Source organism: Rattus norvegicus, chromosome 14 (assembly GCF_036323735.1).
Source record: "Rattus norvegicus strain BN/NHsdMcwi chromosome 14, GRCr8, whole genome shotgun sequence".
In the NCBI taxonomy this organism is placed as follows: Eukaryota; Metazoa; Chordata; class Mammalia; order Rodentia; family Muridae; genus Rattus; species Rattus norvegicus.
Genome location: NC_086032.1, coordinates 82,047,223 through 82,063,089, shown reverse-complemented (window position 1 = coordinate 82,063,089; position 15,867 = coordinate 82,047,223). Strand labels below are relative to the sequence as shown.

Below are 15,867 nucleotides of genomic sequence, written 5' to 3'. Positions count from 1 at the left end.
GAGGGGACAGCTAGGGTGACAGTGGAGCTTATTGACTGCAGTCGGGCTCCAAGTTTAATGACAGACTGTGTGTAAAGGAGTAAGGTACAGACGACAGAGCAGGACGCTGACTTCTTCCTTTGACCTCTCTGTATGCTTGCCACATACAGCACAGTACACATATCAGCAGTCACACACACAAAGTAAAAGAGACCTGCTGTCCACAAAATCCTTCATGCCAATATCTGGAAATCACCAGATGATCAACGTTAACACTTTCAAAGGCCTTTTTTCCCTAGACACTGTATTCTGTGTTTAAAAAAAAGAATAAGAGTCTGGCAGTGGTAGCACATGCCTTTAATCCCAGAGGCAGAGGAAGGTTGATTGCTGAGTTCATTGCCAGCCTGGTTATGGGTTTCAAGAAACCCTGTCTCTTGAAAAACAGGGGGAACAAAAAAGATTTATCAGGTACAGGGGTTCTCCGGAGTGAATAGTCTTAAAGTAAGCTCTAAGGAACTTTTAGAAAAAAAGGCTCAGAGATTTACATTCGGCTTTTTCACTAAAGTCCCTCAGAGTTGGGAATGGCTGAACAACATTAGTTGTAAGCACGTATAACCAAGTACCACTCAAACTCTTGCTTGGGGCAGTCTGGTGAAGGGAACAGTATGTTATCCACTGTAAGTTATCAGGCTCCTTTGCAAGTCTTGGTCAAGTTTGCGAGGTTTCTGTGACTTTCGGGGGTCGAGCTGCTGCCCTTTCTACTGTGTTTCTTGAAAGTATTGCAGTTCTTTGCCGGTCCTTATCCAAAGTCTCTAGAACTCCCAGACATCAGGGGTCCTTATCCAAAGTCTCTAGAACTCCCAGGCGTCAGGGGTCCTTATCCAAAGTCTCTAGAACTCCCAGACGCCGGGGTCCAACCTTGCTTCCATGACACAAAGCTCAGAATGAGATTTAAGTAACCTTTTGTTTTTATGTATTATTTTTTATTTCTTGTGTATGTGTTTTTGCTGCAACATATATATCTATGTATACCAAATATACCTGGTGCCAGTGGAGTCCAGAAGAGGTCATGGATCTCCAACAGCTGGAGTTAGAGACAGTTGTGGGCCTCAGTGTAGGTGCTGAGAAACCAACCCGGGTTATCTATAAGACGTTCCAGCGCTCTTGACTACAGAGCCATCCTTCCAGCCCCTGCTTTTGGTTTTTTGAAGTAGGGTTTCATGTAGCCCAGGCTTGAACTCTCTGTACCTAAGGATTACTTTTAATTCCCAGCCCTCCTGAGTCCACCTCACAAGTGCTGGGATTGTAAGCATGTGCCACACACCCAGTCTTATTTGGTATAGTAGATCAGAGCTACATGAAACAGCGTCTGCTTTTTATTATTATTAATTTTAAAAAATGATTATATAATATATTTTGAGCATGTTTTTCTCTCTTCCTCAATTCTTTACAGATCATCCCTACTTCCCTATCCACCAACTTCATGTTTTCTTTCATTAAAAGAAACAAAAAAAATTTGAAAAAAAAATCAATAGACAACAAACTCTTGCTCTTCCCTTCCCCCTCCCCCTCTCTTCCCCCTCCCCGTTTCCCCCTTCTCTCCATGTGCTCATGGCTGGTCTTCTATTCCTTCTCCCTTTCTCTCTCTCTCCCTCTCTCTCTCCCTTTCTCCCTTTCTCTGTCTCTACTAAGCACTCAATTCCCCTCCCTATGCCCTGAATACATTCTATTCTATACTACAATAATAAAGCAAAACCCACAAAACTATGGCATTTGTTTTGTGTTTGGCTACCTACTACTGGTCATGGAGCATGCCCTGGAATATGACTGATTTACCAAGTGACATTCCATTGGAGAGAACTGATTTTCCTTTGCCTGCAGATATCAATTGTAAACAGCTTAGTGGTTAGCTGTGGGCGCCTGTGTCCTCTTTCACCCTTCAGTTCTGAGACCACATCTTGCTTGAGCCTGTGCAGGCCTTTTGCAGGTCTTGTGTGTATGGCCTTGATCTCTGAGTTCCTGTGTGCATCAGTCCTGTTGTATCTGGAAGACACTGTTCCCTTAGCATCACCTACCACCTCTGGGTCTTTCCACTTCTTCCTAATAGATCCCTGACCCCTGAGGGGAGAGGGTTGATGAAGACACCCTATTATGACTGCTCCGAAGTCTCTCGCTCTTTGCCCATTGTCCAGTTGTAGGTCTCTGTTAACCCCTATCTCTGCAAGAAGAAGCCTCTCTGATGAGGGCTGAGTGAGGCTGTGATCTGTGGTTATGGCAGTTGTGTCATCAAAAGTCATTTTATTTCCATGCTCCTGTAGTCAAATAATGACAGTAGGTTGGGTTTTTTTCCCCCTAGGCCCATGGCATATCTAGTCTAAGGTTCTTGGCCATTTCAGCAGTGTCAAGTGTGGGTTCTATCTCATGGAGTGTGCCTTAAATCAAAAAACAAAACAAAACAGAAAAAGACCATAAAAATGGTGGTTGGTTAGTCCTATAACACTGTCCCAGGAGTGCACCAGTATGTCGTGTATGCAAGTTGCTTGTATAGGTTGCATGGTTTGTGAATGTTAGCTTTTAAGCTTTAAATAGGCATGTACTATTCTTAAGTGTGTAATTATGTCGGGCTGGTAAGATTGCTCAGTGAGTAAAGGTGCTAACCACTAAGCCTGATGACCTAAGTGTCAGTCCCCAGTACCCCATAGTGGGAGGAGAGAACTGACTCCTGCAAGCTTTTCTCTGACCTCCACATGTGTACACACGCACGCGCGCACACACACACACACACACACACACAAGCACACACGCACACACACACACACGCACACACACACACACACACACACAAGCACACACGCACACACACACACGTACACATTTACATTCCCATTCTCTCCTTCTCTAAATAATAATGAGTAAATGTAGTTAAATAAGTTACCATTACCATCGTGACAGACTTTGAGACCTTATTCATCCTGTAGAACCAAAACTGTATATAAATTATTTGCTTTTTAATGCAATTATGTTTTTATTTGTTACAGGTGGTGTTCCGTTCTACGTCGGCTATGGTTTACATATTTATTCAGATGAGCTGTGAAATGTGGGATTTTGATATTTATGGTACTGTTCCCTAAGTACTGATTGTAACTGACACTGGAAAGAATTTTCTGGTTTCCCCCAAGTTTGTGTCATTGTATAGTAAGCTCTTGGTAGTCTTTAAAGATGTGTCATGTCTTCTTGCCAAACCTTTTTAGTTCTGTCCTTCTTACTGTTATTTTCAGTATTCTTTTTGTTGCTGTGTGGTTTTTGAGATAAGGTCTCAGAGAACTGAGGATGGTCTCGAACTTCTCATTCTCCTATCACCCAAGTGCTGAGATCAAAGGCACTCAGCTCTGTGCCTAGTTTATGCTGTGTAGAGATTGAACCCTGGGCTCTGTGCGTGCTAAGCAAGCATTCTGCAGGCCAGGTGTGGTGCTGCATGCCGTTAGTCCCAGCATTCGGGAGTCAAGAGGCATTCAGATTTCTGTGAGTTCAAGGTCAGCCTAGTCTGCATAGCAAATTCCTGTCAGAATAGATAGTGAGACCCTATAACCAAGGATGACCTTGAATTTCTGATTCTCCCGCCTCCCAAGTGTTTTAATTTCAAGCATGCACTACCATGCATAGTACTTCTCTTTTATTTGTTTTTAGACCTATTTTATTTACTAATATTTGTGAGTGCTTGTATGCATACATCTCACGTGCCGATGTGAAGGTCAGGGGACAACTTCACATAGACTTTGTTCTGTCTGAATATTATAGATTCAGGAATCAGACTTTGCCATCAGTCCTGAGCAGCAAATGCTTTTTACCCACAGAGCCATCTTGCCGGGTCCTCTATTTTATAAACTGCGTAGATAATGGGGAGACACATGCAGAAGCAGAAGGTGAATTTAAGGAGATGAAGTGTGAATGAGAACCCTAAATTCCGGGTTCTAGCATGCTTAGGTAGCAGTAACCTCTTTTTGTCTGCTCACAGGATCTTGCTCTACACCCAGGCTGTCTTCAAATTCACAAACTTCTTCCCCAGCCTGAGTGCAGGCATAGACTTAAACTGTCAACTCGATGCTTTTCATTTAGTTTACTTTCATCCACAGAAAAAACAAGTTTGCTTCATGGTATTTGAATTATGACATAATGAGCAGAGAACGCAAAACTACAGAGTTGCAGATCCTGTGTCTACCCCTCCAGTGTCATGATTTGTACAGTTCAGAGTACTACAGATTAATTCTTGCTTTGCCTCCGCAAGGAAATTTATGAGTAGAAGGAATCATAAACAATAATTAATGAATGCCTAGGACTTACCAAATAATTTTTAAAAACTTTCATTACTTAGAGAGAGAGAGAGAGAGAGAGAGAGAGAGAGAGAAAGAATGAGAGGGAGAATGAGAGGGAGAATGTGAAGTGTGTGTATACGTGTGTACAACTTTCCAGCATCCGTTCTCTTTCTCCTGCGGGTTCAGGTCATTAGTTTGGCAGCAGGTGTTTTACCCGTTGCGCTCTCTCACTGGCCCTGCAAATTCTCTTCTAATACACTTTAAGCATAGCGATAAGAAGTATCATATGTGGAGTTTAGGTTGTTTTCTTTTCTTGAATTCACAGTATATTAACTGGTCTTCTGCCTCTTTAAAAATTTGGGTTTTCCCTTGAAGCCAATACTGTAATTATGAGATTATGTTATTATCCTGTACTTTCTTTTTTTTTTTAGTTCTTTTTTTCGGAGCTGGGGACCGAACCCAGGGCCTTGCGCTTGCTAGGCAAGTGCTCTACCACTGAGCTAAATCCCCAACCCCAGTCCTGTACTTTCTACGCCTAACCTCCATGATCAAACTTGGCTTGTTAGAGTTGAAGACACAGCCTGATGATTGTCCAGTGTTTGTCTAATGTGTGCAAGTAGATCCTCCTTCATCCTTGCACTTTATACTTCTTCCTCGGTTTTTCTTTGTTTGTTTTTGTTTTTGTTGTTTGTTTTGATTTGAGCCAAGGTCTGTAGCTCTGGCTATGTAGAGCAGGCAGGCCTTGAACACAGAGACCCACCTGCCTCTGCGTCTAGTGCTGAGTGAGATTAAAGGTATGAACCACCACATCTAGTGACTTTGTACTTTAAAGGCTTTGTGGTCTTTTACAAAAAAATTTAGCAGAACCCGTTGCTTTCTTTTTGGTCCTATTCCTTGACTGCCTCCTCACTGCTTCTTTTCAGGGGATCTGTACTTTGAGAAAGCTGTGAATGGTTTCCTTGCCGACCTGTTTACTAAGTGGAAGGTATGGTTCTTTCTACATTCTAATCTGGGCGGATATCACTCACTACATTTTAAAATGTTCAGTTATTAATACTTTTGATTATTTTAGGTTTTAATTTTTGAGATAGTTTTCATGTAGCCAAGGCTACATGGAGTCTCTTACTTCCTGTGTAGCACTAATGACCTTGAACTTTTGATCCTCCTGCTTCACATGAACTGGGGTTGTGGGTGTGCTTTTCTTTTGTCGTTCATTTTCTATTTTTACATTTGTGTCTGTTGGCTATTGGTCAGGCTCCAGTGTTCCTCAGGTACTATCTACCTTGTTTCTGGTCTTCTTAAGTATGCTAGGTTGGCTGGCCAGGGAGCCTCAGGGAGCTCCTATCCCAGCTGCCCCAGCATTGGGGTTACAAACATGTGCCACTGCCTCCTGGCTCCTCTAGCTTCTATTTATCTATTTTTTTTCAATTAGTTGTCACACTTTTGGTGTCATAAGAAATCACTCCTGGAGCTTAAGAGATGCCTCGGTGGTTAAGAGCACCGACATGGAAGTTGACAGCTGTCCATAAGTCCAATTCCAAGGGACCTGGCACTCGCATATACACACATGCAGGCAAAAGACCAGTGTATACAAAATAAAATAAATGGGGGGAAAGGTATACAAAAGGAAGAAAGAAATCACTCTCAAATTCAAGGTCTTAAATATTTTCCTTAATTCTGGGCATGGGGGTGCACACCTTTAATTCCAACATTTGAGATGTCACTCCAACACTTGGGATAGAATCCCAACATTCAGAGGATGAGGCAAGCCCTGCTTAAACTATGTGGTGATAGAAAGACAGACAGACAAACTTCTAAGAGTTTAGCATATTAGCCCTAATATTTAGGTCTTTGGCTTAGGTTTTTGATACTGTTGTTTTGTTTTTCCAGTTTTTCAAGACAGGCTTTTTCTGTGTAGCCCTGGCTATCCTGGAACTAGGTTTGTAGACCAGGCTGTCCTTGAACTCACAGAGACCACCTGCCTCTGCCTCCTGGGTGCTGGGATTAAAAGCATAAACCACCATTGGCCTGCTTAGATTCATTCTTTTCCATATAAATATTCAGTTATCTTAGAAGATCTACTATGTATCGTATTCTTTCCCCTCTATAATGGACTCTGTCATTCTTGTCTAAAATCACCAGACCACAGAGATATAGGTTGATGTATGGACTTTGAATTCACTTCTACTTATCTATATGTTTATCCTCGTGCCAAATAGTGTGATCACCAGCACTGTTTTTGCTATCTGTAGTAAGAAATCAAATTCTTTATTGTTTTTATAAGGCTGTTTATGAGGATCAGATTTTTACTTCTATAAAAAGTGTTTATTAGAATTTTGATCCGGACACACTGATGGCAGTGTGTGCTTGGTATACCGTCTTTTTTTTGTTCTTCCCATTTTGAAACTAGCTATGCAGTCCAGGCTAGGATCTTCTACTTCTGTTTCCCACGTTCCGAGTTTACAGGCATATGCCACTGCACCCAGCCAGTACTGTCACGTTTATCCTATTGAGACCAGGCATGGCCAGGCAGTGGTGAGGCACGTGTTTTATCCCAGCACTTAGGAGATAGAGGCAGGCAGATCTTTGAGTTTGAGACCAGTCAGGTCTACAAAAGTGAGTTCTAGAACAGCCAAGGCTACACAGAGAATCTGTCGGGAAAAAGCTCGGGCTGTAGCTCAGTTGGTGGGGTGCTTACCGTGCAGCAAGCCTTGAGCTCAGTGTCTGGCACATGGCAGCACTGGCTGTGGGGCAGGAGCCTCTATAATCCTATCACTAACTAGGGAGGTGGAGGCATGAGGATCAGGAGTTCCAGGTCATCCTCAGTTACACAGATTAAGACCAGCTTGGGATATATGAGACTTGGTCTGAAAAACAAACAAAATGAAACAAGATAAATTGAACTTGTAGAAATTGATGTCTTTTGAATATAGCGATACAGCTCACTTGGCTTTCCTACCACATGAAAACATCATTGGGATATACTTAGTATTTGAGGTCACAGAGTTTGAAGTAAGACAGAATGAGTTTAAATTTAGGATTCTCCTCCAATTAGTTTTTTGTTGTGGAGAGCCTTGGTTTCCTTCTCTGCAGAATGGAGATGATGATACTCCCTATCTCCTTTCCCACTTGGAGTGACTCTATGTGACATTTTTCTGTCCATCAGAAGTAGTAAGGCTGCTGGATTGAGAGCATGTGAACTCTGGTAAGCTAGTTGGTCACTAAGGAGGTCTGCTTTACCAAAGCAGTGTCCTTTCTGTACTATGACTTGTCCTCAGGAATCTCTGTCTGCTTGTGATATAGGCCTGTGAGAACACGACGTTGACTTGTATTCTTTTATGTCAACTGCTGAGTGTGTTAGTATGGTGGGGAGAGAGGTGAGCCTGGCAGGAACTGAAACTACACTGACTCTGTAGACAAGCTACATTCATGTCCACCGTTAGCACTCTGTTCCCAGGACTTCATGGAAGTGTCATTCCCACTAGCTCCCACCTTCCTCTGACAGCTTCCAGTGCTCATGCTGCGATTTATCGAGTATCTTTGGTCCTTAAAAACCACCTCTGTGGGCACTATTCTTCTTCCTGAAACTGTAGTTCTGATGAATTAAAAATGGTAGCGATATAATCAACTTCCAGTGTTCAGTTGATCAAGTTTATGTCAAATGGAGGATTGGGTGACAGCCAGCCTTTCTTTTTTTTTTTCTTTTTCTTTTTTTTTTTTTTTTTTTGGTTCTTTTTTTCGGAGCTGGGGACCGAACCCAGGGCCTTGCGCTTCCTAGGCAAGCGCTCTACCACTGAGCTAAATCCCCAACCCCCAGCCAGCCTTTCTTAATTGTAGCTTTCCAAGCATTTTTCACATCCTTGCAACTTTGAGTAACGTACCTGACTCAAGCAGTGGTGAGCTTAATTGCAAGAATTGATAGCAGGTCTTCTGACAGCGTGCAGTGTTGTGTCTCCGTCACAGTGCTTTATGCTCACACGAAGCTGCCCAGCACTGCACAGACACTGAGCCTCTTAGTATGACTGGGTTGCTTCATAGTGAAGTAAATGAAGTAAACTTGTACCCACTTCTTCTGTGTTCCTGCCTAGGAGAAGAACTGTAGCCATGAAGTGACTGTGGTTCTGTTTTCTAGAACTTTTTATGATGCAAAATCTATTGGTGAGTAGCTTTTTCTCATTCCTATATATGATATATTTTATATATATACAATTTTTTTTAAATTGAAGATAGATTTGCTAATACAATATATTCTTGTTACACTTTCCACATTTTATCTATTTATTTGATTTTTGTTTTGTTTTGATTTTCTCCTGAGACAGTCTCATTATATTCCAGAGCTCACTATGTAACTAGGCTGGTCTCAAGCTAACAGAGATCTTCCTCTGCCTCCCAAAGTGCTGGGCTTAAAGGTGTGCACCATTACTCCTGCTAAGTTTAAAATGTTTCAAAGACAGGGTCTTGTTACATTTTGAGGCTGCCCCTGACCTGCTCTCCCAGGCTTCCAAGTAGCTGAAGTGCCAGCCACACTGTCATACCACTTTCTTTTAGTTGTTTTATGTTGGGCCCCTCACTGTCATCTCCAGGAATTTAGTTTTGTCTTCTTTGCTTTTGTATTTTGTGTCTTTCCCGTCTTTGCTAGGGGGACCAAGTAAAAATGAAAATGCATCTTGATGTATGTAAGGTGGTTGTGCTGTGATACAATCTAAAAACCCCCACATAATAAATACACAATTGTCTTTACTTACTTACTGTTTTGTTTTGTCTTTAAGAAAAAAAAAAGCCACGGTGTACCCTTGGCTGTCCTGGAACTCACTCTGTAGACAAAGCTGGCCACAAACTCACTGAGATCTGCCTATCTCTGCCTCACAAGTGCTGGGATTAAGGCATGCGCCACCACTCCTGGCTTATTTTTTAATGATACCAGATCTTCAAGGCAAAAGAGAAATTCAACAGCACTGTAAAAATCTCTTTTCAATATGATTTGTATAGTGAACTTTCTTTATTTCAGATGAATTTCCTGAAGTAAACCGAGCTTCAATTCAACAGGATCATAAAGGGAGATTCTACGAGGACTTTTACAAGTATGTTTTGGTGTTTCGCTGTGTCTTTCATTTATTTATTGGTTATTTCTCCCTAACTTAAAGAACTTTTTCACACTTCATCAATTTCCTGTTCTTGTACTTTTAAAATTCTAAGATACAGAATGATACATCATGTTTAGAATTTTTATTTGTTTTTGCTTCTTTGAACAGTGTTTAACTACTTAGCTTTGGTTTTCTGGAAGTCACTGTACAAACCAGGCTAGTCTTGAATGTGTAGCATTCCTTGTTTCAGCTTCAGCTTTCACGGGGCTAGGATTGTAGGTGGGAAACATCACCACTTCCAGATTTTTTTTTATTTTTCTTAAAATGACAACATTTAATTGGGGCTGGCCTACAGGGTTTTTTTTCTTTTTTTAATTGTAAAATATCTTAGCCTTCAAAACTAATGCTATGTAAGTAGGTAATAAAAGAACCTTGGGTGTTCAGTGCCTGCATTTGCAGTTAATATCTTGTCATATTTCCTTTTTCTGCTTTTGGCTAGATTTTATCTTAAATTATAGCTCTTATAATAATTTTATTCCTATACAGAATAAGAAAATTTTATATATAACCATAATGTCATTCAACAAAGTTAACAATGACTCTAATACTGTCCATTTATCTGATGCTTTTCAGAGTTTCTTAGTTGTGTGGTAAAATAACTTTATGTCAGGGTATACATGCATATCTGTGTGAGTCTGTGTGTGAGTTTGCATATGGAAGCCAGAAGTCAGCGTTGGGTGTCTTCCTTGATTTCTTTCCAGCTCATCTTTTGAGCCAGGGTGTCTTTCACTGAACTTGGCATTTCCTGAGTTGAGCTCAGGAGTCCATCTGTCATGGTGTCATTCCCCACACCATTAGGGTTGCAGATATGCACAGCCATGGTCTGGCTTCTCCGTCAGTGCAAGGAATCCAAACTCAGGTTCTCAGGCTTGGTGGCAGACAAGGCTCTTTGCCTCCTAGGGTCAAATGGTTGGTACACAGGAGCTCCGTTGTGTAGTGTTGTTTAGTGTGTAGGGGCGTGTGCGTGTTGTGTTCACATTTATTCATGGTATTTCCATACATGCTCATGAAGAGGCTAAAAATTATCACCAGGGATATCTTCCTCGAGTATTTTCCCACTTATTTTTATTTATTATATCATTATGATTATTTAAGACAGTTTTTATATAATCTTGGCTGGAACTCACTGTGTAGACCACACTGGCCTCAAACTCAGAGAGATCTCTGACTTTGTCTCCTGAGTGCTAAGATTAAAGGCATACCAATCATGGCTGCCTTAGTTTTATTGTTAAGATTCCAAATATTCACTTACTTCCTTATTTGTTTTGTGTGTGTTGGTGTCTTGCTTGCATGTGTGTCTGTGTGAGAATTACCAGATCCCCAGAACTGGAGTTACAGATGGTTGTGAGCTTCATCCTCTGAAAGAGCAGCCAGTGCTCTTACCCGAGCCATCTTTCCAGCCCTGCTTTACGTATTTATTTATGGTGTGTGTGCATGTACTCATGGGAACACTGTCGAGGTCAGAGGACAGCTTGTGAGTGTTTGTTTTCTCCTTCTACCTGAAGGTCCCTGAGATGAACTCATATATCAGGCCCTGTGCCAGGTGCCTTTACCTAATAAACCACTTTATTTGGTTTTTGTTTTGATCCAGGGTCTTTCTTTGAAGCCCTGGCTGGCCTGGAATTCCCTATAGACAAGGCTGGCCTAGAACTGACAGAGAACCTTCTGCCTCTGCCTCCTGAGTGCTGGGATCAAAGGCTTGGAACACCATGCCTAGCTTCTTTTATTTTTGACCAAGTAATCCTGGCTGCTCTGAAGCTCACTATGTTGACCAACCTGGCCTTGAACTTGTGGCTCTACCTCCTTAGTCCTCAGTCTTTGAATGATAGACATGTTCATCTCTTCATCCCCTGCTTATTACTCATAATTAATCACATTGTCCTCCTTCCTTGAAACGTTGTAATGAACCCGATAGCATGTATATAACAGGTGCTTGATTTCTCTTTCCTGATAATATTCCTTCCAGAGTGGTGGTGCAGAACGAGAGAAGGGAAGAGTGGACGTCACTCCTTGTGACCATTAAGAAACTCTTCATCCAGTATCCAGTGTTGGTTCGACTGGAACAGGCAGGTACTGCATCTGTGTGTCAGAGGTGCCTTCCTGGCTTTCCTCTTTTGGGGGGTTGTAGGGTGTGGTTCAAGACACACTTTCTCTGTGTAACTGCCCTGTCTGTCCTGGAACTCATTCTGGACCAGACTGGCCTGGAACTCAGAGAACCTCCGCCTTCTGAGTGGTGGGATTAGAGGTATGAACCTCCACCACCTAGCACCTTCCTGGCAGTTTTCAAAAGTTCACCTTTCCTACTTTCCTTTCTTTTCCGTTCGCTGATTTTCATCTTCCAGAGCTAACTTGCTCTGATGGGCAAGTAGAGTAGCTTGCCCTCAAAGTTCATAGCGTGGACTCACTCTGAGCGCGCTTGCTGTAGTATCTTCCGGTAGACAGATCTCTATGCGCTAGAGATCTTTTTTCTTCCATCACTGGGGAGTGCTCAGTTGAGTTACTAGGCCTTGTCTTTCTTCTAAGTGCAGGAAAGCCATACTTGTTTGTCCCACATAAACTGTAAAGGAAAGTTAAAAACTTTAACTGTATTAAATATAAGAAAATGAAAACACACCTCAAATGCAAACTGCATTTTATGAACAGTTTGAGGCAATCATTTTAACTGCAGGCCCAGTTACAGGGTTCCGGGTCCTTTCATTTCCTGACTGTTCCCATAAATGTTCCCATGAACTGAATCACCATAAAGACAAAGCCAATCAATGTCTTCCTTTTTCTCTCTCCAACATCCAGCATTTCATCTGATCCAGTGGTATAGATTGTATTTTTGAATGCACCAAGTATCTGCCTTTTGTCTTGGGTGTGGATGTGCCTAGTGAAAGGGTTCTTTTTGTTGTTGTTGTTTGTTTGTTTTCCCTTTGCTATGGAAATAAAACACATGCTTTGATTTAGTTAAAAAAAAAAAGTTCACCTTTGGTTAATGTTTTTCCTTCTTGGTATCTTTTGCTTCAGGGGGCTTTCCTCAAGGAGACAATTCTACCTCAGCACAAGGAAACTACCTAGAGGCCATCAACTTGTCATTCAATGGTGAGTAAACCACACACAGTAAGCCAACATTTTGTTTTCCATGTGGCCACAGACAGCTCATTGCTGATGCCCAAAGACGCAGACCTGGTGGCCACCTAATTAACTCAAAGCAGTGCATTCTGATAGGGTGATCATAATGACTGCTGTTCAGCTTGTTAGGCCTTCTATTGGGGAATCAGCTTAGTGTTCTCATCTGACTCTGTGGTGATGAGCTGGCAGGACTCCTGCCTGGTGGGGTTTTTTTTTTTAATTACAGACTGTGTTAGTTTTTTTTATTTGTTTGTTTGTTTTGTTTTTAGTTTTGCTTTTTAAAAGAAAATACATATATTCTTGGATGTGGCACCTGAGAAGGGAGAATCATAAGCATGAGGGGTAGAGAAACCATAAGCTACTAGAGAGACTGTGTCTCAAAGGCAAAAACAAAAACATGGGGTTAGTGAGACAGTTAGTATAGGTGCCTGATACCAAGTTGAGGGTTTAGGTTTGAGCCTTGAGATCTTGGAAGAAAAATGACCCCTGCAAGTTGTCCTCGACCTCCATGTGCGCTTAGTAGCATGCATACCCCCCCATACACACAATAAAAATGCAATAAAAAAATTAAAAACAAAACCAGAAACTTGCATATGCTATATTGTTAAAATTCAAGTGAAGAAGAGTGTACTAAGTAAAAACCAGGTACCCATCATCTGTCCTGTTGTCAGAAGAGCCAGCGACTGCGGTATAGCCTCTTCCTAAGGCTTGTCCCTGTGCGTGTGTGGTAGCTGAGATACCATTATTTGCCAACTGAAAAAGGAAATTTAAAGATTCAGGCAGGTCTTTTCAGGGAAAGTAGAGACCGTGGTGGCTCCAGGAAACACAGCAGTAGGAATTCCTGGAGCCATCTTCAGTCCCCAGTGATCCTGTCTCTGCTGTATTTGGAATTGCACTTCCTAGTGGAAAGACTAGGTAAGGCTGACTTGTGGCAGCCATGAGCAGTGCTGGCTGTGGGGAAGGGCTGCTGAGTTTTCACTTCCCCGTGTTGCCTTTCCAAGAGTCATATCCAGGTGCTAGGGGGTTCTAGAACATATGTTACCTTTCCACGAGTCATTTCCAGGTGAAAATAGAACACAAGGTTGCTATTGCTAGTCTTCTTCTCATATTTGACTTTCAAAATTTTTCCATAACAAGAATTAGTTCAGGAATAAACATTAGTTTGTTAAATTTACACGTCTGATAAAACCCTTTATCTATTTTCTTAAATAATGTGTTAAACTGGTATTTGGGGGCTGGTGGGATGGCTTGTGGACAAAGCTGCTTGTCCCTCAACCTGATGGCCTGGCTTCAGTCCATTGGAATGTAGGCATGTGCACTGTGGCACTTGAATATGCACACAGTAAACAATAGGTAAAAAGTATCGTATTTGCTTCTTGGTGCTTTCAGTATAGACTCATTGGTGGATGACGTAAGTTTGTGACATAAATTAAGCACTTGAGGCTGTACAGACATCAGTGAGGGCAATTGATAAAGGGTAAAGTGAAGGACTTGTTTTTTAAGAATTACCAAAATAGAAGGGAAAGTAAATGTGTGCACGACTTGGTAAAATTCAGGTCCGAATGATTGGAGTGTGTGCCAAGTGAAAGCACAGAGATGCTTGCTTGTGCTGGCCTCTGAAAAGCTGGGACGTCATCACTGGGGGGATTTTGTTTTCTTTTTAGTGTTTGACAAGCACTACATCAACCGAAACTTTGACCGAACTGGGCAGATGTCCGTGGTGATCACGCCGGGGGTGGGTGTCTTTGAAGTGGACCGCCTCCTCATGATCTTGACCAAGCAGCGGATGATCGATAATGGTAATAGTTCTTGGTTTCTGCTGTCTCCCTGTGCTGACGCCCAAGTTATCCTAGAACCATGGAGTTTTTAATGTTTCCTTAGAATCTGGAGGGCGTTGCAAGGGAATCGGGATGTCACTAGAGTTTAATAGTGGAGACCTTGTTTGTCTTTTTACAGATCTCCTGGGTAATCAGTGTCTGACCTAAGCATAGCGGGGAAAGGAGCTGCATGTGTGTTTAGTTTACAGTGCAGCATGGCAAGCAAGTGAGCTTTGCCTCATGTCAGCCAAGTTCAGCAATATCGGTATACGCTGGAAGTGACAGACTGAACACGTACTATTCCTTTCGGGTCCCCTCTTCCCATCTTTCTTCGTCCTTCCCTTTTAGGAATTGGTGTGGACTTAGTGTGCATGGGAGAGCAGCCATTACACGCTGTGCCATTATTCAAGGTAATAGAATTTAGATTTTCTTCTGAAAGACCAGCTGAAGTATAACTAAAATAGAAAAAGTGGAGCAGGGGTTGGGGATTTAGCTCAGTGGTGGAGCGCTTGCCTAGCAAGCACAAGGTCCTGGGTTTGGTCCCCAGCTCCGGAAAAAAAAAAAAAAAAAAAAGTGGAGCAGTTCAGAGCCAGCATGCACTCTCTCTCATTCATGTCCTGCCGTTCGTCTGCAGCTGCACAACCGGAGTGTGCCACGGGATTCTCGGCTGGGCGATGACTATAATATTCCTCACTGGATAAACCACAGGTGGGTATGAGCTTGAGTAGAAGACACATGTTTTGAACAGTTTCCTTGATATTGGTTCTTTAAATTTGTTATTGTATTTAATTTATTTATGTTTTTTGAGATGGTCTGTGTTCCCCAGCCTCAAACTCATGGCAGTCCTGTCTCGGACTCCTGACTACTGGGATGCCGCGATCATATTCTGAGCTACCCAGATCTGCCTTATTAACTACCTAATTAATTATTGCTTGTACTGTTTTTAAAAAATTCTTATTTTTATTTCCGTGTGTGCATATGCCATTTGTATATGGGTGCACACAAAGGCCAGGAAAAAGTGTTGGATCATCTGAGCTAGAGTTGCAGGTGGTTGAGAGCCACCTGACGTGCTCTCCGGGAACCCAGCTCTCTAATCACTGAACTGTCTCTAGCTGCACCTAGGACTTTGCATAGTCGGCAATTGCTCTATCCTAGGCCTGAAAATCACTTCTTTAGACCATTAGTTTTCTTCTTTACTTTGTCATTTTAAGTAAGTCATTTTTATAGTCTTAGCTTGAATCTCAAGATGTAGGAGTAAAAAAGTATTAGTGTTCTCTGCTGTCACATAGCAAGGTGTGATGCACCACAGTCCCTGGGAGCCAAGGCAGTAGTCCTGAAACCACTACTCTCTGTGCTTGACCTGACTCTTCAAGAGCCCTTGATAAGGACTAATGTGATTGACCACCGAAGCCTCCTCTCCTGCCACCATTTTCTCTCTCTCTTTTTAAAAAAGATTTGTTTGTTTGTTTGTTTGTTTGTTTGAGTCCACTGTCGCTGTCT

The 15,867-nt window shown here is 42.1% G+C and overlaps 1 protein-coding gene across 32 annotated transcripts in view; it reads left to right on the top strand.

The window, feature by feature from the left end:
* The window catches only part of Depdc5 (DEP domain containing 5, GATOR1 subcomplex subunit), a 130,616-nt gene that overhangs the window by 24,303 nt on the left and 90,446 nt on the right, over positions 1 to 15,867 (top strand). For all 32 annotated transcript variants that reach the window (NM_001107229.1, XM_063273173.1, XM_063273168.1 and 29 more), the window contains 9 exons: positions 3,018 to 3,096; positions 5,216 to 5,277; positions 8,381 to 8,450; positions 9,301 to 9,373; positions 11,403 to 11,506; positions 12,446 to 12,520; positions 14,215 to 14,349; positions 14,716 to 14,777; positions 15,002 to 15,075. In NM_001107229.1, the coding sequence (NP_001100699.1) occupies positions 3,018 to 3,096; positions 5,216 to 5,277; positions 8,381 to 8,450; positions 9,301 to 9,373; positions 11,403 to 11,506; positions 12,446 to 12,520; positions 14,215 to 14,349; positions 14,716 to 14,777; positions 15,002 to 15,075 (734 nt within the window). The remainder of the gene's footprint in view (positions 1 to 3,017; positions 3,097 to 5,215; positions 5,278 to 8,380; positions 8,451 to 9,300; positions 9,374 to 11,402; positions 11,507 to 12,445; positions 12,521 to 14,214; positions 14,350 to 14,715; positions 14,778 to 15,001; positions 15,076 to 15,867) is intronic.